Source organism: Natator depressus, chromosome 7, assembly GCF_965152275.1.
Source record: "Natator depressus isolate rNatDep1 chromosome 7, rNatDep2.hap1, whole genome shotgun sequence".
Taxonomy (NCBI): Eukaryota; Metazoa; Chordata; order Testudines; family Cheloniidae; genus Natator; species Natator depressus.
In genome coordinates this window covers 11,128,706-11,156,566 of record NC_134240.1, presented here as the reverse complement: position 1 = coordinate 11,156,566, position 27,861 = coordinate 11,128,706, and the positions used below count along the sequence as shown (strand labels likewise).

Here is a 27,861-nt window from a genome sequence, read left to right as displayed (position 1 = left end):
AATGAGTGGAGGGGTTGGATGGGGCAGCAGGGGGCAGTCAAGGGACAGGGAGAAGGGGTGGTTGCATGGGGCAGGGGTCCCGGCGGGGGACAGTTAGGGGTCCAGGGGTGGTCAGGGAGAACAGGTGGTTGGATGGGGTAGGGGTCCCGGGGGGGGGGGGCAGTCAGGTGGTGGTGGTGGTGGTGGTGGTGTGTGGATGGGGCAAGGGTCCCGGGGAGCCGTCAGGGAACGGGGCAGTTGGACAGGGCAGGAGTCTGGGGGGGCCGTGAGGGGGCGAGAAGGGGGGGGGGTCGGGGGCTGTGCAACACCTAGCTGTTTGGGGAGGCACAGCCTCCCCTAACTGGCCCTCCGTACAATTTCAGAAACCCGATGCGGCCCTCAGGCCAAAAAGTTTGCCCGCCCCTGTTCTAGACTCTAATGACAGTGACATGCCCCTAGCACACACCAGCCATGCAAGGTAAGTATGTATGCCTGGAAAGCCACTGGGATTACATGCATATTATAATGCAGTCGAAAGCAACTTTTTCATTACAGAATAGTTTCCCCTCAACACCTTGCATACTAGATATAAAAGACAGTACCAAGTGATGGCTGATTTTTCTGCTGAACAGGTAAGGTAAGCCGGTCTATTCAGTTGCCTTCCACATGCTGAACAATATAACCTTTCTACGGTATACATCCCTCAAGATTTTCACTTACAAAGTGTCTTTTAAAATTTCCTAAGTTTCAGGTTTCCTACAGCTTCTGCTGAGCATCTTTTAACTACTGCAAGTTTTAATGAGCTATGTAACACTGTCTGTAACCTTCAGTCTAACTACTTACAACATGAACATGCTTTTGAAATCTAACCTAAATTAAATATTTTTAACTAAAACAAACATCAAAGCCATCTTGTATCCCATTTCACTTTGAGACTATTAGTTAAAATCCTGGCACAGATGCTGAACTTCAAGGGATGAAAGTGCCAAGCAGAGATGTGGAGATTTTTTTTTTTTTTTAATGTCGAAGAACAAGTGGATTTTTGGCATATTGGAAAAAGCAGTCAGAGACAACAATCTCAGTCTCTCAGTAACGCTGTGCTGGAAGAAAGGTTTTCAGTGGTACGGAATTATTCCCAAGCAGTAAGTAGTAATTAAAGAAGGTTAATGGGGAAAACAGTTCAATAGTACATGTTTTCCTACAGTTCATTCACAGTGTTCTTGGCCTGTTTTTAACACAATTAAAACCACAAAAAAGGTAATGTATTTAAAATGGGAAGAAAAAAAGACCAAAGCCATGTTCCCACAGAGAGGGGAATTTAAAACAGACACTTAAAATCTAGGTACTTTCAGCAAGTGAGTTAACACTAGTTTCAAGCCCTGTACTTATCTCTACATCGCTCTCCCAATATTTGTGCATATGTTCTTCTTAGTGACTTTAATGGGTCTCCCTCCTGTTGCTGTGTGAAAGGCCCCCACAAAACAGGGAAAGTAGGCCAGGGAACAATGATACTCACTAGACACAAAATGCTGTCAAATACACAAAGTAAACAAACAGACCCCCCACACACACACATTTCAGTGATTTCTAAGCAGATGGTTTCCCTTTAATACAGTCATGTTTAACTAAGCCTGTCATGATGGTTTGAGCATCTATTTTTAAGTCAGTGATGCTGTCAGTTTAAATCTAGACCCAAATTTAAATCTTGTGGGATGAAAAAAAAATTTTTTTTTATAAAATATAATACAGATGTTTCCACAACTGAATAACACCTCCAATTAAAATAGTTGTTTTTAAAACACACAAACATTCCCCTGAAGTGTTTAAACTTAAACATGACAGAACTAAAAACAAACTCATTCTAGGGACGGTCAAACCATTGATTCTCCTTGCTCAAGGGGAGAGAAATGCAGGAAGTAAACAAAGAGCATAAGAAGTGGCAGTCTGAATGGATTTTAAAATTCCATTTTAATCATTTAAGGAGTTTTATTAATAAAACAGGGAAATTCATGAATTCCAAGGCCAGAAGGGACAACTGTGGAAATCTTGTCAGACCTCCTGTATTACACAGGCCATAGAACTTCTCCAAAATAATTCCTAGAGCAGATCTTTCAGAAAAACACCCAATCTTGATTTAAAAGTGGTCAGTAATGGAGAATCCACCATGATCCTTGGTGAATTGTTCCAATTTAGACAATTTTTGTTAACAACATGAATTTTAAACTGACGGTGCCCCTTTAATTTATCTGCCTCAAATGATTTGGATACAAGGATGAAAAAATTACCATATAAAGTATAGCTATGTTTAGTATCTGTAGTTGGCTCCCACATGAACAATGACACGATTTTCATAAACCTTCTTCATTGTTTTCTCAATCTGCTTCAGAAAAACTTGTGGAATTCGCCCACATAAAGTGTGTACAGTATCCAGAAACTTAGACTGAAGTGGGTAGTACAAGGACTGGAAGAGATTGTCTTCAAAGGGAAACTGAAGCGGGAGGAGAGCGGAGAAGAAAAATGATTATTTTCAGTAGCTATAAATGACATTTGAAAAGTTTAAAACCACTTTTAGTTGCGAGATGTAACAGACAGATATTCACAGGGAGCTAAATGTCCTCAACTGCCACAGGGCCGCTATTCAACCCATAAAAAGGAGCAGGAATAGGCCCTATAGAAATTGGCACTGGCTTGCTCCTGAGTCACCACTGACTTCCAATGTATTGAAACCACTTGTCAATCCATTTAAGACTACTGACTTTCAGAAAGCTCTGCCGAGCCACGTTGTCTGGCACAGCCAGCTTCACCGAAACTGCATTTTTAAAGCCCAGGCTAGGGGGTAAGTGTAATACAGTTGGAGCCAGGCATGTTCTTGGAGTTTACACTTATGCTCATTGATGGAGATTTTCTTCCACAGTGGTGTCTGAGGCAGCTCTATGCCAAACCTTGAGGTACTCTGCCTATGCCACTTGAGCTATAAGTAACTTCATTAATTGGCTGCAGTAGCAGGCTGTTATCCTGTATGCAGACCTGTCGCTATATGAGACCATGACACATGTAGGCAGCCTGCTAAGTAGCACAAAGGCAGAGTAACTGAAGATGTTTTGCTGGGCTTATGCTACTTATACACAGGTTCTATTAACAAAAAAAGGGAGAGAACTAAATCCAGCATCTCAAGAAGAAACAAAAGGAACCCCTGAAACACTTAACAAAAAAAACAGCACAGAGTCTGAAGTTAGAATTCCATCCCACAAAATGGAAACATGGGACCAATTCTACAAAGTGCTGAGCGCCCTGCACTCCCCTGGGAGGTGAAGAGTATTTGAGGGTCCTCAGCCCTGTCAGGATCAGGCTCCATATAACAGTTGTGCAGTCACAGTTGTAACACCATAGTAAAGGATGTAAGATCGAGTTCATTCAAATCCCTGTTTCCATTAATACACTACAGAAGCAGTTTACCAGGCCTTAGGATTGGAAGTTTGTTTTAACATTGAGGAGGATGGTTTCAACCATCCCTCGTACACACACACTGTGAGGTGGAAGAGTCCAACACAGAGTGTTTTGTGAACACTGTGTATACACACAGTACCCTTTTCCTCAGACTTGGGCTATTCAGGCCATTGAGCACTCTGCGTAACATCTTGCACTGCTTTGTATCAAATAAAAAAAAAAAAACAAAGAGGAGAACACTTACATCACGTATCACTTCATATAGTGCCTTAAAAGTAGGCTGCTTGTCATCATGGTAGACGCCTCTATTACCATGAAGAACAGATATGCCTTCTTCTTCTGCGCCTTTACAGTTACTCCCATACATACAGTGATCAGGCCGGTAATTCCACTGACAGGGAAACACATAGAGACTCTCTGGCAATATCAAGGAGAGAGAGAAAGAGAGAGACATTGAACTAAACAATTACCGCAAGTTAATCACATTGCTAAGAAAGTGGTGGGGTTGTCAGTCAGGAAGATTTTTGGTCATTTTGTTGGTAGTGACTCAGGGTAACGGCCTAGAATTCTAACCGGGTTTTCTTCAGGAGATGACTGTGTGTAAGTCCCATCACTGTTGGGTTGGGGATTGTTACAATAGGAGATTTGGCCCATAGCAAAACTGGGAGGAAAGAGAAACTGAAGACAGAAAAAAAAAGGGGGGGGGGGAAGGGTGCTTTTCAGAGCTACGAATGACAGAACAAGGCCTAGATCCTACACAATGTGTAGCTCCTTCATCCAGCATCCTCTCTAGTTGTGTCTGTGTAATTGCAAGGCCATGGAATGAGAGGGAGGCAGCGCAAGTCACCATCACTTGCATCCCACTTGAAGACAGATCTGTAGTGGTTGGCTGAATTTTGACTTCTATTAGAGCCAGTGGGACAAAGCTTTTAAACAATTTCCATGCTTACCACTGAAACTCTCATCTAGGCTGTTGACATGCCAAGCCAAAGGATGACAATTTGTTGTACAATGGATTCCCAGAGCATGCGATGAGATAATTTATTCACAAATGCTGCCATGGGAATCTGTGTGGTCACTAACATACAAAGCCACCATACACGCACTGAAATACAATCCCTGTTTCAAAGCCCTTCTGTCTGTTACGTCTACAGTTCCAGATTAATTCCAAAAGCAAATTAATTACTTGCAAAGTGCCTTATGAACGGGCTCCTCCTGCTATTCCTCTTCTCTTAATTTACTCTGTATATTCCCAGCATCCGCAGCACGCTACGATAAATCATGACAAGTCCTGTGGGTCATCTCCCAGCCAGGGAGTAGAGCTGTACTGGTCCCGGCTCCATGACGGCAGAATCACGGCTGTACCGTAAGCACCAAAGACTGAATATTTCATTTGGCCTTTCCTGGGGCTCCACTCATCCTGCCCAGTACAGCTGTGACTGGTCCTCAGGTGGGTTCCTAAGGGGGCAGAGGGAAAAGCAGGAGTGCTTTTCCCCTTGACCACACCCAATGAAGGAGGTGGTCGTAACGGCCCTTTTCCGAGCTCGTTCTGTTCAGCCTGACATTTCTCATGCTTCGCTCCAGCCAAATGCTCAGTGCTAGAATCAGTGGAAGGGGAAGCTGCACGGGCCTGATCCAAATCCAATGAATGTCAATAGGAGCTCCAACTGGCTCCAATGAGCTGTAGATTGAGGCCTCTATCAGCAAGATGGCAGCACTCAGCCTTTGCACAAGCACAGCTCCTCCCCAGGCCCTTAATACTGAACAAGGGCACCATGTCGCTTATCAGTTTTCACATGTGGTGCTTGCCCATTCTCCTCTCCCCCATCACTCAGCTATGCTAGCGCTCAACTTTTGCTGTCACAACGAGGTGCTGATTCTAGTCACTCCTTCAAGTCTATTAATATCAGAGCTGCCTTGGGGATTTTGTAAGGATTATCTGACTGGATTCTGACTGTTTCTTTTGCATGGCTGGGTTATTTCAGGGGACAGAGGTTATACTTTCCCAGGTAAAATTGTGAGGTATATGCCTGGCTAATTCATTGGAAAACCTGCAGTGGGTTGGCGTAAATAAATTAATTGTCCTTCTCGAATGTCTGAGATTTTTAATTGATAGGACTTTCTAAACTGGCATGGGAAGGAAAGTTGTGTTGTTTGTTCTGAAAATACTTGAGATACTAAATAGTTCCTAGGAGCATATTTATCAGATGTGAGGAAAAGACAAGGCCTATGGAATGAAGAAGGATATTCACACGTGGTGCTAATCAGGAGTTTGCTAGTCCCAGAATTCAAGTGGTTTCTCATTTTTCTCTCCCACTTTAAGTGATCATCGTGAATTTGAAATAGATGCGTCGTCTTCTTTCCTTCCCCAGGTACTGCAGCGCAAGGCCATATTGCCCAGGTATCTTGGGATGTCTGCCTCTTTTTGGACACTATTATAACCTTTAATAATGAGGAGTACACAGTTTTTGGACTGCGCCACATTAGCTTTTTCCTAGGATTATGAGACTATTACTTGTTGCAACCAAAAGACTAATTTAGGGCATCTGTCTGCATTAAATAGCTGTTGTTGTAACAGTTGTTTTATTACTTTGCATTTCTCCTGCCTCAATTTTTTGATTTTTGTCTGGATTTTATTATAGCCCTTGTCACTTGACTGAAGATTTGAACGGAGAGGCAAAAAGGAACAGAATAATGGTACCTCCATGTTTATGCTGTGCTCAAGATCATGCTAGGGCAAAGGGGGAAAGCGAAAGCAGATCAGAGTGGATACTGGCATATCAGCATGACGGTACAGGTCCAGGACAAAGGTCCCAACTTTTCCGAGCGAGCAGGGGCCGTACCACAGAACTTCGGACTAAGTTTTCAAAAGTGGTAGTGATTTCGGAAACGTCTGAGTCTTTCAACTACCTGAAGGGGGGTTCCAAAGAGGATGGATCTAGACTGTTCTCAGTGGTAGCTGATGACAGAACAATGAATAATGGTCTCAAGTTGCAGTGGGGGAGGTTTAGGTTGGATATTAGGAAAAACTCTCTCACTAGGAGGGTGGTCAAACACTGGAATGCGTTACCTAGGGATGTGGTGCATATTTTTAAGGTCAGGCTTGACAAAGCCCTGGCTGGGATGATTTAGTTGGGGATCGGTCCTGCTTTGAGCAGGGGGTTGGACTAGATGACCTCCTGAGGTCCCTTCCAACCCTGATATTCTATGATTCTATGAGTCCAACTTGAGGCACTTTCAAGGGGCCTGATTTTCACAGGTGGGTGCTTAGCACTTTCTGAAAATGAGACCCCTTTAAAATTGAGGCACCCAAAATCACTAGGCGCTTGAAAACATACACCTATGTGACTATGACCTGAATTCAGGAGGAACTATGTGAAAAGCCAAAAATAGAGCAAGTTGTTTCAAAAGACCCTGTACAAAGCTGGTGGGCATAAGTCAGATCCAAACAAAAAAAATGTACTTGTGTTCATGGCCCACATTTGTAGGTCACACTGCCCCTCTGCTTGCTCTTATCCACTCTCTCGGGCAGGTGGGGTATCTAACATACTCTCTGACAACAAAAGTTATTGTAGGATTTTCATATCCTTCCTGTTCACAGGCCCAGAGCAGGCAGGAAAAAGGGAGAGCAGAAAACGCAACACAGCTGGGAGTGCAAATGATCCAAACATCCTGAGGTCACTGAGATGGGTAACTCAGCTGAAGAGCTGGAACGTTGCCTCATTGGAAGGTCTGGCTTTATAGCACAGGTTAAGGAAGGGAAGAGATTTTTCAAGGGGGGGGGAGGGGAAGGAGTTTTAAAATATTTTTTTCAGAGCAGAGTCAGTGTTGCATCTGTTGGCTTTGACATTGTCACCCCTTTAATAAATATTGGGGTTGAGCCAAATGTCAGAAAATAGATATGATTTGGACAAAGATGAGTAATTTCAGGTTCAGACAAATATCCGTGCACATGAAGACAAACATGTCGCTTAGCTGGGCTCTAATGCAGCAAAGCAAGTAAGTACATGCCTGACTAACTTCAGCCCAGGATTCAGCCTGCAGTTAGTACCATGCCTAGAAAACTCTTCTAAACTTTCCAGTTTAGAGAATATAGTTGGGCATCTGCACTGGAAGTAGGCCCCAGTCCCAACAACACTTATGCCCATAGTAGTCCCAGTGGGTATAAATCCCATTGCAGTCTAGGGACCTCAGGTTATTCATTTCAGGCCAGAATTCAATCTCATGTATATTTTTCAATCATAATCCCATTTTTGGATTATACAAGGTCTAGCCATTCTCTTGTTACAGACAAACATGAGACTAATAGGAATCATTACATACCTGGGTTAAAGTAAAAAATAATATTTAGCAAGTCCTGGTCTCCCCATGTAATGTAATTTTTGTACTTTTGGTATAATGGGTACAACATTTCCTCCCACATCAAGCCTGTTGGTATCATGCTGTTCTACAAGGCAGAAAGTAATCAGAGGAAGCAGGTTAATGTTTTACCAAACAACAGGGTAATAAAGTCATGGCTTAATGCCCATGCCCACATATGCAGAACTCTCCCAAACCCTCCTGTACCCAGAGGAGAGGAGCAGCACTGTGAGGAAGTGTTAGGCCTGGCTAGAAGTGGAGTGGCAGGACTCACTGAAGGGTGGGCTGTGCTCTTGTCTTACTCAGCTGAACAGGGAAGCAGGACCACTTGGGTCTCAGACTGGCGTGGTGTGCAGCCCCTGCTCTCCAGATACTTGCCATTGAGAGCAATTGGCCAGGGAGCTGGTGAAGAAGAGCAGGAGTGGGTACAGCGTTAGCTCCAGCCTTCCTACTCACTGGCCAAAGTAGGGACCACGTGCAAGTTGGGGGATGTATGCTGCACCTTCCCAAGGGCTATGGTAACTTTTACTTCAGGGAAGAGGAGGGATCATAACTTTGGAGGCACAATTCCTTCCTGGGGCTGCCCCGAAAGTGACATAGCTATGCACTGATCCTTACTCAGGGCTGACCTGAAAGGCTCAATCTAGCCTGGGTAAGGGTATCAGGACCAGATCCTTTAGGCAAGTTCGTGGAACATTTCTTCACATTGCTGGGCACTTACTCACAAGAGTAGTTATGGGAACAAGTGCTCACCAAGGTAAATAAAAGGTTCCACAACCAAGGCCCTTTGACATGGAAAGGGCAAAGCCAATTTGAAAATCATTCTCTTCATTTCCACCAGTATCTCCATTGACATCCACTTGTGATTTGCAGGGGTGTCAGGGAGCTCAAGAGCAAGCCTCATTCGATATAAATAAAACAGATTATTCCCTATGTTATTCATACCACCTTGTATATTACCAGTGAGAGGTATTTTTTAAAGTCCAGAATACTCAGCACTACCGATCCTTGGGTTTCTTTTTCCATGCATCTCAGATGGGAGAGCAGGGCAACAAATGACATCAGCTTTCCTTTTGCTTTTAGGCTGTTGCACTTTTAGGGTTTTAAAACTCTGGCTTTTGGGGAAATGTTTATTTGTTAAATATAATCACTCACTGTTTTTTTTTGCTTTTGTTTTTGTTTTTTTAAAATATCAGGAAATCTTTCTACTAGTTTTTCTAAAAGCTTGGTTCTGAGTTTGTCCAGCATCCTTTTTCAATTCTATACGGTACAAGTTGTTTTATGCAAGCACATGTATCCCTAAAAGTTTACTTTAAAAAAAAGAAAGTAAATTTCTACAGCAGTTTTTCACCTTGAACGGTGTGTTTCTTATCCGGGTTAAATTCATCAGCATGACTCCGGAATTGACTCCAGTTGTTCCATAGTAAGGGTGGCGAGCAAATCGACTATACCAACCAATCTTTGGTATTTCGTGCTCTGGGGCCATAGCAGCCAACTGTGTGGAGTTGAACTCTTTCAGAAAGCTCCAAATGTCGTCAATGGGCCTCAGGAAGAGAACGTCAGTGTCCACGTAGAGAAGAGAATCCACATCCTTTAAAATCACCTTTGGAGGTTGCGGGGTGGGGAAATGAGGGAAGATGGAAAAGGAGACCAGACAGACAGAAAAAGGAAATTGATTACTGCTCAGGAATTACTTGTATTTTAAATTATGCATTCATGCAAATGACAGAGTTATCAACTGACATCACCAACTGTTGTGGGAGTCACAAACAGTAGGTAGATTTAAAAAAGAAAAAGAAAAAAAAAAAAAAAAAAGCAACCAGCATTGCAAAATAGCTAGAGCAAAGTGCAAAAATCAAGGGCTATTCTTTACACAAAACAATAATCAGCTTAGTGTCATAACAACCTGAGATCTTACTCACAAGTTTTATCTCATATGGATTTTACTAACAAAACACCTACCTTCTGTACTAGTATAGTGTTGCTAGTTTTTCCAAAGACTAGGAAGTTGTGCGATTACTGCAGAATGTGGGTATGTAATTTAGGCATTGATATGGCAAATGTTTTGGAAAGTAATTGTAAAATGTTGGGTTTTTTTATAACTATATATATACACACACACATACACACACAATATATATATATATATATATATATATATATATATATAGCCACAATATGCACCAGGGTCTCTTGGCATGAGACCCTTCCATGGTCTAGCCCAAGGGAGGGCAAACTTTTTGGCCTGAGGGCCGCATCGGGTTTTGGAAATTGTATGCAGGGCCAGTTAGGGGAGGGGGTAATGGCCTGGCCCCCACCTCCTAGCACCTCCCCATCCCCTGGGACCCCTGCCTCATCCAACCCCCCCGGTTCCCTGATGCCCCCCCTACCCCCCGGGACCCCTGCCCCATTCACACACCCCCGACCCCTGACCGCCCCCAGGCCCCCGCCCCAACTGCCCCATCCAACCCCTCCTCTCATTCCTGACTGCCCCATCCAACCACCCCTTCTCCCTGCCCCCTGACGGCCCCCTGACTGCCCCATCCAACACCCCCTCCTTCCTAACTGCCCCCCCCGGGACCCCAGCCCCAATTCAACCCCCTGTTCCCGCCCCGACCCCTATCCACACCCCTGCCCTTTGACCACCACCCCGAACTCCCCTGCCCGCTATCCAACCCCCCCGCTCTGTGCCCCCTTACCGCGCTGCCTGGAGCACCGGTGGCTGGCGGCGCTCCAGCCGTGCCGCCTGTCTGGAGCCGGGCCGCGCCGCCGCCATGCAGCACAGAGCACCGGGTCAGGCCGGGCCCTGCAGCTGTGCGGCCCCAGGAGCTCACAGCCCCGCCGCCCAGAGCATGGCGCCAGCAGCAAGGTGAGGCTGCGAGGGAGGGGCCGGGGGACAGCCTCCCCAGCCAGGAGCTCAGGGGCTGGGCAGGAGGGTCCTGTGGGCCGTAGTTTGCCCAACTCTAGTCTAGCCAGACAGCCAAACCTAGATCCCAGATTGGCTAGCATGGACCTCCCCCTCCCCAATGAATCATGGGGGGCACCATGTTCTAATGCAGCAGAAAAGAAAATGTAAGGTAGTTGATAACAGAACAGTTTCCCATCTCCTTTTGATCTTGTGTTTCCTTGCTCCCGGCCATGGCTACTTTTCCTGTTACAGCTCTCTGCCCCCTCACTGAGTAAATTACATTCACTTATTGACATGAATTAAAGCCATATGTTTCCATGCAGTTTAATTTAAAAACATTAACTGTGGATCACCTGCACTGAAGTGTTTTTAATTCCTTGCTTTTTAGGAAACTATGCCGCCAGCCAAATAAAAGAACTCTTAAAAAGGAGGTTGTGGGCCATAGTCTCATCTCAGTTACCACAGTGTAAGTCAGGCATTACTGCAGTTAATTCAGTTACACCAGTGTAAAACTGCTGTATGGGAGAGTAGAATCAGGCCCATCGTACCTAGTTTATTCTTACTTGCAGTATGCCCCCTGGTGGAAATCCAGTAACTTACACATTCATTGATAATTTTAGCAGGGAGATAATACAGAACTTTAAAGGTGTGAAAATTCCCTTGACCTTCACAGAGACATGCAGATATTCATTATACTGTTTGCTAAACAGCAAACGCTATTAGTTAAAGCTGAAAATCAGTTGCAATTATAACCTTCCCATGCCTCCCCATTTTTATTTGCTAAAACGGTCCAAAAAGCTGAAGGGCTGACATTTACTAGCCTGGGTCTCACCCAAAAGTTTTGTTTGTTTGGCACTTCTGTTCAGCCATTGATTGCGGTCAGGTTGGGGAAGGAAACAAACAATCCCTAGTCCAATTGCAAAGACAAAGCATCCACATTTCCCTCCTTACTCAGGTAACTCAAAAACCAGTTGAACTTGTAAACGGTGCTCGTCGAGGTGTACCCCGTCCCCTCGCCTTGCAACCATGTATGGGATAAACTGGGTTATTAATATTGAAGTGATAAGTGACAGAAAAAACACTTCTGAGCATGCTCAATAGGCTCCTGTTAACACTGGACCGAATCCTTGAATGCCAACCTCAATGCGATTTCCTCCTGGCTCAAGGCTTCAGCATTTGGCTCAACATTTAGCCTAGTTTAACGACAGCTCCACCCCATTTCTGACATCACAAAGGCACATTCTCCCTGGCCAGCCTGACAAGCCAAAGGGGTGCCTGCACTTTTTAAAGTGGAAAATAATGTCTCTGATGAGGGCTCCGTGCAGACAATTACTCGCTTGGTTATTGAATAATACATTCGGCTCTAACTTACTGTAGATAATGGCACACACAATATCTAAGTGGCACAGAACAGTTCTTCCCTCTGAACGGGCACCTGTTGTTACTAGACAACACAACCTGTGACAGGAAGATAGCAATAAAACTATATAATATTATTAGTCCAATACTATAGATTAAAGAGGCAGAGGCTTGAGTTAGACTAGGAGTCAGGACTCCTGGGGCAGTGAAACTCAGAGAACTGGGCCCCGAGTTTCTCTTGCTAGCTCTGGAGGAAGCTAAAAGATGATAAGCTGAAACACGCTTCCTTGTCAGCTGCCCCAGGATGTTCAACACACTGTAGAGTCAGTTATTTATTATTAGAATTACTATAGCACTGAGAAACCCTGGTCAAGACCCAGAACCCCACTGTGCTAGGTGCGGTACAAACACAGAACAAAAAGGCAGTCCTTGCCCTGAAGAACTTTCAAGCTGAGACTTGTCTGCAGTACGACGAGTATAGTGGCATAGATATGGCACCGCAGTCATGCTGGCATAACCCAGTAGTGAAGATGCAACCTACAACAATGGAAGGTGTTTTTCCATGGATGTATGAACAGCATCCCCCCTGGCCCGCCGAGCAATAGTAACTATGTCAACGGAAGCATTCTTCTGTCGACCTACCTGCGTCTATTCTGGAAGTTATGTCAGCATAGCTATGGCACTCAGGTGGTTGGATTTTTCATACCCCTGACTGATGAAACTGTCGGCCTAAATTTTAAGTGCAGACTAGGCTTAAGTATAAGACAAGAGCTAACAGATGGACACAGACAGACAGGGGAGTACAAGGAAACAATGAGACAATATTGGTCAACATGATAGGCAGTAGTCTCATCACACCAGCGGCCCAACCACAATCAAGTTTTTGTAGGCGTCATGGAAAAGGAGAGTTTTAAGGATCTGCAAAACGAACTCATTATCCTCCTTCAAAACCTTCCTTGCAGGCTGGAAGGGGAGTGCTGCTATTTCTTTGAAGCCTTTAGCACTTTCCTTGTTCATATAGGAAGTGTAAAAAATCATCTTTAAGCTGCAGAGGTCAGTGTGATTAGACCACATCTCTTCCTGGAGGTAAACTGCTGTGCCCAAGGCCAAGTCATATGCAACTTCTAGAATAATGTGGCCAAATGAGTCCCTCATGTAACTTCACTGCAGTCAATGGGGTTAAACCAGGGAGGGAATTTGTTTTAAACTCTGGTGCTTCCCACAATCAAGTCAAATGTAGTATTTACAATAATCTTTGAGCTCTGCTAGAGTGAGATTTTCATAAGCAGCTAAGGGAGACAGGCACTCCCTTCTCACTGAAAGCCAAAGGGAGTTGGATGTCCTGACTCACTTAGTTGCTTTTGAAAAGCCCAGTTTTAATGTCTCACTTTGGCAATAGCAGATGTACTTGATACTAACAAACAAGTCTCCAGACAAGATTTTTGAGTCAGGATGTGACAGAATTCCTCCTAGTTATGTGACTTTTGAACATGACCAACTGGGAATATGAGAGTCCTGCTTTTCCTTGTCCCCTTCCTCCCCCCTCCAATCCATTTACAGTTTAGAAGAGCATAATCTCCATGTTTTTCACAGCTGTGTAGCGTTTTGCTAATAAATCTTTTGAGAGTTCTCTTCAGAACTTGCTATATTTAGCTTGACACTTCAGTTAAATACTCAATTATCTGTAATTTGATTCCACAACTTCTGTCTCTGTGGATTCTCCCTATGTTAGCAAGGCTGGCAAGTAATAACATGCTGGCAGGTAAGCTTACAGTGGTACCGAGAGACACAGTGCTGCCGATAGGTTCCAACTGGCCAGCGGGTCCATACTCCTGCGCTTTGTCCAGATCCTAGGGCTGACCCGTGACCAGGATCACAGGTTTGGGGAATGTCTACGTTAGCACCCACAAACATCTTAGTTAACGGATTTCCAATTAAACTGAGCTACCTCCAGTTACAAGAGAGCCAAAAACTCCAGTCAGGACAATGTCCTGGGGTCTATTCCCAGTTCTGCCACTGATCCACTATGTGGCCCTTGGCAAGTCATTTCAACAGACTCACGTTAGTTACCTGTAAAGTGCAGATGACACTAATCTCCCTCACAGGCTTCTATGTGTGAAGTGCTTGGAGAATCTGGGATGGAAGATTCTGCATACATGTTAGTTATTATTAAGACTGAAACCTTCCTTAAGCCCTCTGCATATTTATAGTATTTTTGTAATTCCACGCAGCAGTGTGAAAGGGCCACCCCAGCTCTCTAGATGGGATATAGCATCTGTGCGTCCAAGACAAACAGCGTGTTTTCACCCAGATGTCTGTAAATCGCTCCCGCAAGCAGGGCTCCATCTCCGCAGCTTCTTGCTCACTGGAAAAGTAGATGCTTGTTATTTGTTTGGAGCCTTTTTCATGGACAAGGTGCCCACTGTGTTAGGCGCCGTACAAACACAAAACAAGCGATGGTCCCTGCCCCAAGGAGCTCACCCCTTCCCAAGCCACTGCCGATGTTCCCAGTGAAATGACCAGGGCAGGTATTCAAAAGCAATGCAGCCAACAACCCACTGACCAGGCTGAGAGCATCACTGGACAGGAAGGCAGCAATTTTCCTTTGGGGAGGCAGAATGGGCTTGTGGTTCAGGCACAGGACTAGCAGGCAGAAGGCTTTGCCATAGGCTTCCTGCATGACTCTGAGGAAGAGAAAAATGTTAAGGGAACTGCTCCGTCTCCACATCTGTGAAATGTGGACAGCATTTAGCTCACTCACAGGGCCACCGGGGCAATGAAAAAGGGCCAGATTTTGCCAGCTTTCCTCAAACTGCACAGCACCCATCTCAGGGTTTTATATTGCCGCCCATCACCATCACATCTGAGTGCACTGAAGTCAAGGGACTACCAGTGGCGTAAGATGGTATCTAGCGGGGGTGAAGGTGCCACCACCTGACTACTGATGCTTGCACAGACATTGCAGATACTCAGATGGAACTTCCTAGAAATATTATTCTTCCCATGGAACGGTTAACCCTGCTACCCACCCACCCTGAACAGGTTGGTAACATGAATGTACCCTTAATATCTCAACATAATTTTGTTTTAAAAGCCCGTTATTTGTAATCATTTTAAGAGCTGATCTGCAGCTCCCTTGATTTGGTTTTACAGAGATAGACTGCAGCCAGAACATCAATGTAAACTTGATTTCATATTACCCTTAGGTTCAGTCCATCTACCCTATGCCTGATATGACAGGTTTATAATCCGACGCTGTGACTTCCCCCTGTTGGCATCTACTGTGGATCTTCCTTAACATTTTAATAATATTTTAGTCTCTGGTAGCTTCTACAAAAATCAGGAATGCCAGCATTAGTCTGCCACTCAAAATGAAACACTTCATTATCTGGGGTTACAGGGACAACACATGGCCTTAGCATTATTAGCTATGAAATTCACATTGAAACTTCCTTGTACAAGGCTCCTTCAGTACACGCTTGTACATTTCTTTCCAGTTTCACAGGTCTGTTGGCGTTCCATAAAGAAAAGATATTTAATTGGCAGGGAAGTTCAAAGGAGAGTAAACCAAAGGCTCGAATTCTGACCTGAGATTAGCACATGCATTAGCTGAACCAAGATAATGTGTGTATCTTAGGGGGTACATAGCCTGTGCTCTAAGCTGCTGTTCCCTTGGGACTCTCCAAAAAAAAAAAAAAAAAAGTGTTAACGTTTTATGCAGTTCCACTCAGAGATCCATCGGACATGGAGTCATTTGAAGAAAGGGGGAAGGGTTTATTTATTTGCGCACTTGCCTGTCAACATCAGTAGGCTAATTTATTTAAAACATGTCTCAACTTAATGGTTTAAACAGACGGAATGTAGAAAGGGCATTAAAAGAACGCCACTCCCACCCAGCTCAGGACATCCTCTCAGAAGAAGCCTGAGTGAATAGACGGGTCTTGAAGCACATCCTGAGGACCAACTAAGTTAGTCTCTGTTGGACTCCAGAGGGGAATTCTCAAGGTGAGGGCCTTCAACTTCGAATGCTCTTCCACCATTCAAACATAAGGTCTGATAGCTTGAAAGCTCTGAGATATCATGGGCCAGATCCTCAGCTTGTATAAATGGTCCCTTATTTCAACTGTTGAGGTTATACAGGATGAGAGAGCTGGTCACTGAGATAGTCAAGAGCCAAACCATGAAGAGCTTTCTAGGTGTAAAGCAAACACCTTGGACTCCACGATGACACAAACTGGGAGCCAGTGCAACCTCCACATCACATGTGTAACATTCTTCAGTGAAACATTTGCCTTCTGCACTAGCTGAATTGTCTCAGCCAGTTTTAGGTCTGGGCAAACATAGCATGCGCTGCAGTGATTCAGCCTGAGGGGACAAAGTTATGAATGTGGACATCGTTATGGGTATTCATGAGCAAGGGCTGGAACCCTGTGGGTAAGCACAGATGAATAAAGCTTTAACTAAAGCTCTGGTCATCCAGAAACAGCTCAGGATCCAGTAAGACTCCAGACTATGAACCTGAGTAACAAAAAGGTAGGTGTACTCCCCTCAACCAAAGGGTCACTTACCACCTCAGCCATTTCCACCACTTGTTTTTCCCAGCTCACCATCACCTTAGTTTCAGTCCCAACGGTCCTCAGCCACCTAGCTCTCATCCATGCCCCAGTCTCAGTCAGACACTAGGAAAAAACCAACTGATTTGGTCTGAGAAAACAGACCGAGCTTGGGCTGCAGAGCACTCAATCATGTCGCTATCTCCTCACAAGCACCTTAAACCTGAGGAATGACAGGACAGAACCTCAGGGCACCCTACACAAGTCAGCCCTTGGAGCTGACAAGCACTTGTCCAATATTCCCTTCTGCATCCTCTCAGAGAACAACGCCACTCAAGAACCAACTCCACCTGTCCTTGGTAGGGTGTGCAAGTTCCACCATCACCTTGAGGCAGAAAGCTGCTGATAGACCGAAAAGCATCAACGTGGACACCTAACCTTTGTCCACCACCAGAAGGATGGATGGAGATCAGCAGTCAATAACAACAGAGCAGTCTTTCTGCCCCAAAAGGCTCAATCCAGGTGGCATAAATGACTACAGAGGTACACGGCATGAAGGATCAGGCGCATTCACAGCATGGCTCTTCTTAAACTGGGTAATGAAAATGCTGTTCCATGAACACACTTAGGGGTCCGTTTTCCTGGTGTTTAGCTACGAGACTCCTACACAGTCAAGGCTGTGTCTATGAGAATACAGGCTCCGAACACGTGCCGTGTGCGGAGTGTGAATGCAGTGCTACAGCTACTATCATGGCTGGTGTACACACTTCACAGGGACTCTCAGCTGTCTGCCTCTAGCCCCAACATTCCCTCGTGTCTGCAGTTGACTTTCCATGGGAATTGGGCACCCAACTGGTCTTTATGCCTTTGAAAGCCTCCCCCATAAATGTTACTAAACAAACAGAATCGTTGGTAGTATAAGTTAAGGGAGAGGCTGCCAATACAACGTGCGCAGAGGCTGGAGGAGCTAACATATGGGCTTTTTACACGCCGCAATTTTGAGAGTCTCACATGGGATCACATTTTTCTGAACTGTGGAATTGCATTCTCTAGGGACACCCCTGAGAAAATGCTTCCTGGATGAATAAGTGGGGGCAGGGGAAGAAAAGTCCTAAAAAACCCTCCATTCTAATGGGGCACATAGGGAATGAGAGAAAGGGGACAAAGGACTGCATCTTTAAAGGAATGTGACGTTTAGAAAGCACACAGCACCTACATCCAAACAACACTGACACTGATCCCCAACAGGCAAAAGGAGCTGGCATCAAACAAGAAGCATGCATTCTTTGCCAGGGGGAAGAATGGTAAGATTGTGTTTTAAGTGGATAAAGAAACAGATAAAGATGTTCTAGAAAGGAAATTTCAGCTGGAAAAATGTTTTCAATCTCACATTGGCAAAGCTTCCTTACTTTAAAACAGACCTTTTCCTGAAGCTGCATATTCAGAAATCCAGGTGCCTTACCGGAAGAAAGAGGCGCTGGGCAGCACAAGGTTTGAATAATTTTTTCCATTCCTGAGCATTTCCTACTGAAAAAGCAATTGGGTAGACACTGTATTCAAACTTCTTGGTGTAAGAGGAAGGCCATTCCCTTAACTGAAAAACATGGGGGACAGGATTAAAATTCAGATACAGAGACAGGTTTCTGCAATACTATTAAATAATCAAACAATTTAAAAAAAGAAAAGCCTGTACAGATCATGGTTAGTAACAAGCCCTCACATTTTTTTTTTTTTTTAAAAGATCCTATCCACTAATTAACTTGTTGACATCCATGTATTTGTTATCAGACATTTGCAGGCTACAACCATTGCATTGTTTTTGAAAATGAGAAAGAAGCAGATTCACCTTCTTCTCAAATTCAGGCTTCAGGGAATCCTCAGCAAAGATGTGAAACTTAAGCTTCCTGTAGCTAAACAGAACTGCCGATTTCAGCATGATAAGAGTCTCTTCCAGCCGGTCGCCACACGCCACTACTGCCAGGTGCATCCATTGCAGAGATGGAAGTTCTTTCAAGTGTTTCTGTTCCCCAGGTCTTCTGAAAAATAAATATAAATAAAAAACATGCAATTGAAGTGAGTGGGGGGGGGAAGAGTTTTTTTGGGCATTTACATTAAAAGAGCATTATATCTATTTAAAAAAAAAAAAAAAAAAGGTGAATTCGTTAGAGTGGAGCTTGTTAACAGGATGTAGAATGTGAGTCACTGGGTCCAATCAAGAATGTGATCATGAGAACATGAAAAAATATGCTAGTTATTTTCTGTATCTTTAACTAGAACAGGTTTGATAGTTCTTCCTGTCTGCATACATCTGTACCACGCAAGTTACACTGAATTAACAGCACAGAAAGTCATTGTTTGGCTTTTGAAGAGCGAGTGAGGTTTTTATTCTAGATTCAGTGATTTTAAAGCCAAAAGGGACCATTATCATCATCTAGTCTGACCTTCTGCATCAAGCCCATTATGTCCGTTTGAGTAGAGCACGTCTCCCATCTGAATTTTTTTTTTAAGTTTTAGAGTGCTTGACCAGTATATAAAAGGCAAACATACATATCCAAAACTGACATGTAAAAGGCATTTTCAGAGGCCCTTTATACTCATCCTACTGTGCCTCATCCTATTCCCATTGTATCTTGGGTCACGAACTCCACTGAGAAAAGGGGTCGGCCCATTGCATCAATTTAAAAAGTGACTAGTGATTTCAGGTGCTTCAATTTTCTGCGTGCTAAACCTGAGACAGTTTCAAGGGGCCTGATATTTACAGATTGAGCGCCCAGCACTTTTGGAAAATCAGGCCCCTATATAACAAATAATGATACCTAACTCTCATATAGGGCTTTTAAGGCATCTCAAATTGGGAACGAAGAATCAGTAGTCACTTTTGAAAACTTTGGCCTTTGTATTTTCAGTTATTGGTATAGAAATAAAGTCATTCCTAGAATGATTTCCTCTTGGTTCGTCCTATTTGCATGCCAATCTGAACCACATTAACACGCTGCTATCCAGATGCATAGAAAAAATAAGTAAATCACAAGCATCACAGTTATCACTGGCTTGTTCAAAAGGATAAAGGTGATATATCACTGAGGTGAGGAAATAAATCCTAGCCCGGTCCCAGCTCAATATACACAAACTGACATGCACACAATCAATCAGTACAGCTAATATTACCAACAAAACAAAAGGCCTAAAGAAATTACAAAGAGAAAATGGCAATTAATTAATAAAACTCGGGATGTCTCTTTCCAGAAACTAACATAATGTTCATAATGACCTCAGCATGATAGCTGTTGTCCTGTACTGCAGAATAATCTGCTTATGCTTTAAGCCCCCAGTACTTTACAGACCGCACAAAGCAACATGTTTCACTAATGGTTTAAAAGTCTTCGTCTTTAGTCATAATTAAACCTCAATTTCAACAGTGTATAAATAATGAAACACTACGTTTATGTGAAGTGGTATTTACTTTCCAGACTATTAGTGTAAAAACCACTGAATTATTAAAATGAATAATTGGCTCCTCATACAGATCCTGTTTCCTGCTCCCTCCTTCTAACCATCTCTTTAATGTTTCCGCTTAATTGAGTCTCTAAATCAAGCCATATGTAGAATATAAATGTGAATTACTTTGATATAGCTTATGGCCACAGACTTCAATGGGAGCAGGACAAAGCTCTAACCTCATATTAGGACATTTCAGGTGCCTGTGCCAAAGCCCAAAGTGCTGTTGTGTGCATTTTTAACCACTATCAATTCTCGGCCACACATGCAGAGCGTGAACTCAAAGGGCAACCTCCCAAGCTACGTAAAAAGGGTCTTCCAGCCAAGGCATGCTGAACACAGACTCAATGGGTTCAGCCCAAAGGAGGTTCTCTTTTGGTCCACCTAGTACAGCTGCTGTCTTCAGGCCTGGTCTACGCTTAAAACGTCGCTACATCGCTCAGCACAGTGAAAAATTTCATACCCTGTGTGATGTAGTTAAGTCGACTTAACCTCTGCTGTCAATGCAGCTTGGTCGATGGGAGAATTATTCCATTAGCCCAGCTATCACCTCTCCAGTGGGTGGATTTACTAGAGTTATGGAAAAAAAACTCTTCCGTCACTGGAGAAAGTGTCTACAGTACAGCACCAGAGCTTAGCTACTGCGGCGCTTGTAATATAGACATACCCTCAGTTTCAGTCTGGGCAGAAGTAACATACAGCATGTGCGCATACCACAAGTCCCTTGTCTAGATAGGGGATCGCAGTAAATGGTTACTGTTGCTTGAGTATAAGGTTAGCAAGTGGTAGACCGGATCAGCTCTTACATGTCACCATGGGCTGTGAAGAGAGATACAGAGCCAGATCCTCAACATGGGTAAACTGATGCAGCTTCATTAACTTCAATGCAGGTACAGCCATTTACCTCGGCTAAGGATCTGGCACAGAACATTCAGCACAAAGCGCACAGGTCTCTACCACTTAAGCTAAAGAAGAAAATTCATTAGCTGGTAGCAGCAGTAGGATCTTATCCTCTGTGTAGAAAAGCCACTGGCGATGGACACAACACACTTTGATAGTGTTGCACACTGAGCTTCCAAAAAGGAGGAGGAAAGATACACTGTTAGCTCACTTAACAGAGTTGTTATTTTGGGACAAGAGGGGTCTACTTTGAATCTGGGCCTCAGTCTTGTACAGGGACCATACTCAGTGAATCCAGCTATTATATAAAGCCTTCTCTAATTGGTTAGTATTTAACCATTAATTGGCACAACTACATTTGGAAGCAGACAGTTTTCCGACACTTTGTCTGGCTGGAAACTGCTACATCAGTCAATAAGATGATTGATGCAAATTAAACGCCTGAAAAAAAATGCTTTAACAAAAAAACGCATATTTGTTAAATGCTGTGGTAACCTTCATAAAGGCTCTAGGATTTGTTTAAGTGAGACATAAGCAATTGGTAAAGCAAAAGAAACAAATACTGATCTGATGAAGTCACCAGTTTAAGATATTAAAATATTTTCATTATGGAGAGGCATAACTAATAGTTATGATCTGAAATGGATGGGGAACCAAGAATTCCATCTTTGATACTGTCCCTATGAGGCTTTCATCAAGTCTTGATGACTTGTTTCCTCATCTGTAAAATGGGGATTATAATAGCTACCACAGGAGTCTCAAGGAGATTAATTAGCATTTGCAAAACACTCTGATGCTACAAAGCACTAGATTATTAGCAAACCCTTACTCTGTTTGCATATTTGTGTTCATTCATTTATAATCTGATTGGTCACTGAAGTAGTTCCTTGTTTTTAAATGATTGTTACACACGTGGATTTTATAATTTTCTTTCCATTCTTAAATGATTGGAATATTTCATTTTAAAATATTAGTCTAACGTAGATGACATTTGATGGGTATTAAAACAAACAGTCAACCAAAGTGATTACATAAAATGGGAGCTTTCTGCTATCTTGAGCTCCTTTTACTAAGCCCAATAAATAAACCTAGTTTGGGCAGGTGTATTTAGGCAGAGCAAGGAGCAAGAGGAAAGACAGGAGAAAAGAAACAGACAGATAGGATTAATTCAAAACAGAGACTTCCCTACAGTATCCATGTAAGACAGATTCTAATATGCCATCAGCAGCCTCATTACATACAAGTCCGAGTACAGATAGCTTTAACATTAAGCACTACATAAAGCCCTGACAAGCACTTGCAAAGCATATCATAAACATTTAGAATCTGTCATAGAAAAGTTTAAGCCAGCTCTGTTAGCACACAATAGGGTATAATAATGCTGTCAGCATTAGGCCCCTCAAGGATACAGCATCACCAACCTCTTCGCAGTTGCTTAACTGTTGGCTTTAACACGGTTTGTATTCATGGTTTCCTTGGGTGGAACAGAGATAGTGGCAAGAAACTGAGATCCCAAGAACAACAGTACACTTTCCTCTCCATGGGTTTAGATTAAATCTAATTTTCTCATTTGTCACAGCCAGAGGCTTTACCATAATCAGACCATCACCTGTCCAGGACCAATCCAGATCCATACAAGACAACACATCCTTGCCTCCTTACACAACCTGCTAATCTATTCAAGCCTGCAAATTTTCTTAGAGGAAGGTAAATTCCACGCAGCATCCCTATAAGATGCGATTTAATACTTTAAAAAAGCCTCATGTTATGATCTCATCATATCTCACAATATAAACAGGGTTACATTTAGGCAATACTTGGAGAGTTGGTCCAGAAAGGAAAACCTTACAGGGACTGGTGATTCATTAAATAAGCTTCTTTCCTGTGAGTCAGCACTGAAACAATGGTTGTGGTATAGGGATAGATGAAATAAAAACACATTCAGTGACACTTAAAAAAAATATATACTAGAGGTGCCCAAAATTTTCTGAATTAAAAATATGATCATTTTTGCCAACCAGCAATACATTAGACGTGATTGAAATTTTTTGACGATCAAAAAGTTTTGTTGAAATTGTAACATTTTTCTAAATTTGGTAATGGGGAAAAACAGTAAAAAAAAAAAATTAAAAATTCTCACAAGTTTTTGGGATTTTTTAAAACTTTTGCTGTTTTGGGTTGATGAAGATCCAATCAAAGTTCGTTTTAAAAAGGAATAGTATTATACTATATAGCGAAAGAGCATCTTACTAGATCACACCTTTCTTTAAAGGAAACACTTTTGGGAGGCCTAAACATGTTGACAAGTATCTTTTTAAGACTTTGCAGTCCCACTTCCCAAGTCTTGCCACCTTAACTAACCATAGATCCTAGTTTGTGTGTTTGTTTTTTTCCCCTTAGAGGTGAGACAACCTTTTGCATACCTGGGGCCAGAACCTGCTAACCCTCATTTAGATTAGTAATCCCACTGAAAGTTATGGGACTCATTACTCACAAGTGTAAGGATTCACAAGATCAGGCTCTTAGCCAACTGCTGAAATAGAGAACAACTTTAAAAGCACAACAGAACTTTGCAAACAATGCTGAGCTTTAAGAGACACCTACAAAAAATAATCCAAAAATCATAATTAACCAAAATAGAACAAGTGAGGATGTTCAGTTCTGTCCTTGGAACTCTAGCAGGTGAAAATATGGGCTCAGTGAAGGCCTCACCTTCTAAAACCCTGTCCATACTAGGAAAAATGGTATGTTTTAAAAACTCAACAGCTAACACATTTTAATCTTCTAATGTAGACGGAGCAAGTGGTAGTAGCTAACACATTAAAATTACCATTTACTCTGTCTACACTAAGATTTTAAAACATGTTAGCTATTACAGTTTAAAACCATGCTTTTTTCTATCATTGACACACTGTAATGCCCTGTCTACATGAGCCAAAAAAGGGTGCATTTTTCCCAATCAAGCTACGCTAACTCAACTGAGTTAAGTCAATTAATTCCCCCCAATGCCCATGTAGACAAAGTTTCATTCTTTAAGATCATTTGAGCAGACCTAGAAAGTCTGGTCATGTTGCAGCCTACGTACTTACAGGTCAAATGATTTTAAAGGTGTGAAATGATGTCCTCACTACAGGTATGTTAAAGGAATTATGGGACTGGGGTTTCAATCAATTTAGCTTAACTCAGGTGAAAAAATAAAACCACCTTTTTTTGCCTGCGTAGAGTATGGCAGGGACCAAATGGCCTAAGGCCCTGATTCATCAAGTTACATAAACTTGCGTCTAACTGTAAGCATATGTAAGCCCCAGCTAAACGCATGGGACTACTCACATGCCTAAAGTTAGACAGAGGCATAACAAACTTACTGAATCAGGGCCTATTTCTCCAGAGCCTGATTCCAGCCCTTCGAAATTAGAGACTTTCTGTTGACTTCAATGAGATCTGAATTAGATCCCTAGAAACCAAGCAGATCATCTCAGCAGGCTAGTGAGAGAGAGGTGTAGCCCAGGGGTTCTAAACCTTCATTGCACCACAACCCCCTTCTGACAACAAAAATTATTACATGACCGAAGCCTGAGCCCGCCAAAGCCCCATCGCTCTGGGGAGGTCCAAAGCCAAAGCCCAAGCCCCACCACCCTGGGCGGGGCAGGGCAGGGCAGGGCAGGGTGGGGGCGTCAAAGCCCAAGAGCTTCAGCCCCAGGCAGGGGGCCTGTAACCTGAGCCCCGCTGCCCAGGTATGCAGCCCTCAGGTTTCAGTTTCTGCCCTACATAGTGGGGCTCAGGCTTCGATCCCAGGCCCCAGCAAGTCTAAGCCAGCCCTGGTGACCATTAAAAGAAGGTCCTGACCCACTCTGGGGTCCTGACCCACAATTTGAGAACTGCTGGTCTAGCCTAAACCTGGGTCTGTCACTGGCCTTCTAACTATTTAGAGAAATAAGAATTTTTTTTTTTCTAGCCATGACATAACTTTTACATGCTTTGCAAATTATACCCTGACTTGAACTGAGTAATACTCTCTGGCAGTAGTTCCAGAAAAAACAATGGAATGGCTAGTGCAATAAGGAACTTATCAGCAAGGGTATCAGAATTGGACCCTAACTATCTGCTCCTGCTCCCAGTGAAATCAGTGACCTAACTCCCATTAACCTCAGTGGTGCAGGATCACGCCCTAAGAGCGCAGAAATTTAATGAAAGCAGAAGAAAACGCAGTGTTTAAATGCAGCTTCTTTACTTTTTTTTTTTTTTTGGGGGGGGGGGCAGTGCTCCTGATTAACAAGGTTTCCTTGTGCAGACCTTGTAAAACGTACTTGAAAATGCAATAAACAAGCAAAACCCAGATAATGTCAAATTTTCCAAACATAAGACGATTCTTATTCATTGAAATGGGAGGGTTGTTTACCCTCTTCAGAAGATTTTGCTACTTTCGCTCTTCATTCTTTTAGCATTGTCCATGATTTCCATGATAATCTAAGAGATATGCTCCAAAGAAAAATGACTTCAGGAGGTACAGTTGCTAATGTAAATAATCCAGCTTTAATACATCAATTTGAATTCTGTTCATGATCCATTGCCAGTCACAGTAAACATCACTTGCGCTCAATATAGATACAATGCTTATAAGAAACCAACTGCTTTAATAACTTAAAGAATAAGATCTTATAAAATGGGACAGTCTTTCAGTCAGCAAAAGGAAAAGGAGTACTTGTGGCACCTTAGAGACTAACCAATTTATTTGAGCATCTCTGTGAAATCATGAATCAAAGACATACAAAGTTCATTTGATAGTTCAGTCACATTCACCATAATACAGCTAAAATGCAGAGGAGAAAAAGAGTCGTCTACCCACAGAAAAAAAAAACAGTGCAAATATTTGTACTTTTCTGATTCATAATCACAGTAACTTTTTTAAAAAATATTCTAGTTGCAAAATATTTTAAAAGCTAGCTCACATTAAACCAAACATCATTTAGCAAAGTTTTCTTAACGGCACTCATATATAAAAAAAACAATGGTAAAACAAGAAGTATTCATTGTTCTCTTAACTGTTTAATTCCAACTCATTATATAAAATATATTAAAATGTTATTAACTATTAACTATTCACACAAATAACTATTCACCTTTCATCTGATTTCATTTTGTTTTCACTCACTTTCAATACAAAATGAGCACAAGTTTGGCCATTGCGGTTGACAGAAATTTCTCACCTATTTGTAATCTATCACTACCAAATTACACTTTTTTTTTTTTTTAAATCAGCCTTATACTTCAAAAGAACCACAAAACCAGTCAGAATGGTTTTGCTTATGAAGGCTGCTTTCTCACAAAGGTGAGCCACACACGTCTGTTACCTGTACAGAAATGGGAATTCTTTTCTACAGGTTAAAAACAGAACCTCTGCATGGCACTGCCAAACATTTCCATGGGGTCTCAGACACTGATGTTTCAAGGAAAAGTCGATTAGGAGACAGGAGAAGCAGTTTATACGCTTCCAGTTATTGTGTGCAGTGCAACTAATCCGTGGCCTTGCAACCTAAAGAGGGAGAGCGCGTGATGTATTTGCCAAACTCAAGAGTGAAAAAAACTGGGCTATTTGAGCAGGAATTAAAAAGCAAAGGAAAAGGTCAGTGTGCGACTCAAACCAGAGGGGTTCAAGTTAGTGAAAGGACATAGAAAGTTCTTCCCCAGGAAAGTGCATTCTGGTGTAGTTTTGCCACGACTCGACCCGCGAGGAGTCCAACGCTGAAACTGACCCGGGGCACCACACATTCCACAAAACGCATTACAGGGGCTGCTGCTCCCATGCCAAGATATTGTCGAGGAAGGATCCCGCTTCCAGCCAAGGAAGCTCTGATCCAAACTGCTGCCGTCCGAGCAGCAGACTCGGGATCTCTAGATCCCGGACCAACCCTCCCTGCAAACTTACCCCGGAAACTTCCCTCCCTCCCGCCGCCCCCAATCCTCTATTGTTGCAGCCAAGCCCCGGAAAAAAAAAATAAAACAAAAGCAGCCGCATTTACCGAACGTTTGCAAACTTCCCTCTCGCAGGACTCCGCTTGCCGGGGTTTTTGCTGAGACGTGGCTCCCGCTTGGAAATCTGAGCCGCCGCCGCCGCCTGCACGGGGTGGAGATGTGCAAAGAGTGGGTGGGCGCGGCCCCCCGCTCCGGGGGAAACGGGCAGCAGCGGCAAGCGGGTTTCTCTGGCCCCTTGCAGCGGCGGCTCATCCGCGTTGCCCACGAAGAGATAGAGCAGCAGCAGGATCCCCAGGCACAGCAGGATGGCCACCACCTTGCAGTAGAGTTTCATGGTGCAGCAGGAGGGAGGCTCAGTCCCCGGGGAACGCCTCGCACGGGCTCCTCATCCCGCGCGCTGGCCAGCGGGAGCCGGACTGGACGCCCTGCGGCCGGCTGGGCGCAGCCCAAGGCACCGTGCGCGGGGCGCCTGCCCGGCTCGCATTGCTGCGCCGCGCTGGCTGCTCCGGGGCCGGGGGAGGAGAGGGTAAACCGGGGCGGAGCTCATCCCTACCGTACTGTGTGGAATAGCAGCTCTCCCAAGCTACCCCCCGCTCCGCGGTACTAGCCACAGGCTGCCTCCATTGGGAGGGGGGAGCCTGGGCTGATGGTGAGGGCAGGGGGCGCCTGGGCTGGGGCTCTAGGAAGGCAGAGGGATCTAGTGGTCAGAGCAGGCAGCTGGGGAGCAGGGATCGGGCTCTGTTCCCAGTGCCACTGGGTATTTTGTCTGGGGGGAGTCACCCAGGGATGGCTCTTGTCAATGCTTTGTGCCAGCCCGCATGGGGAGTTCTGGGGCTGGGGCCTTCCCTTTTCTGTGCTTCTCGGTCCCCACTCCCCCATCCGTAA

General features: G+C 43.7%; 1 protein-coding gene across 2 annotated transcripts; it reads right to left on the bottom strand.

The window, feature by feature from the left end:
- Nucleotides 1-296: 296 nt before the first annotated feature.
- On the bottom strand, nt 297-27,450 carry GXYLT2 (glucoside xylosyltransferase 2). 2 transcript variants are annotated; one of them, XM_074959676.1, is made up of 7 exons: nt 27,024-27,450; nt 18,452-18,638; nt 18,068-18,199; nt 9,137-9,388; nt 7,750-7,873; nt 3,671-3,843; nt 297-2,467 (listed from the first exon to the last, which is right to left on the bottom strand). In XM_074959676.1, the coding sequence occupies exons 1-7, from the start codon at nt 27,308-27,310 to the stop codon at nt 2,285-2,287; spliced, it is 1,338 nt and encodes a 445-aa protein (XP_074815777.1). In that variant the 5' UTR covers nt 27,311-27,450; the 3' UTR covers nt 297-2,284. The 2 variants fall into 2 exon arrangements, with proteins under 2 accessions (XP_074815777.1, XP_074815776.1); XM_074959675.1 differs by having other exon boundaries at nt 18,452-18,641; nt 27,024-27,449.
- Between the last annotated feature and the right edge of the window lie 411 nt (nt 27,451-27,861).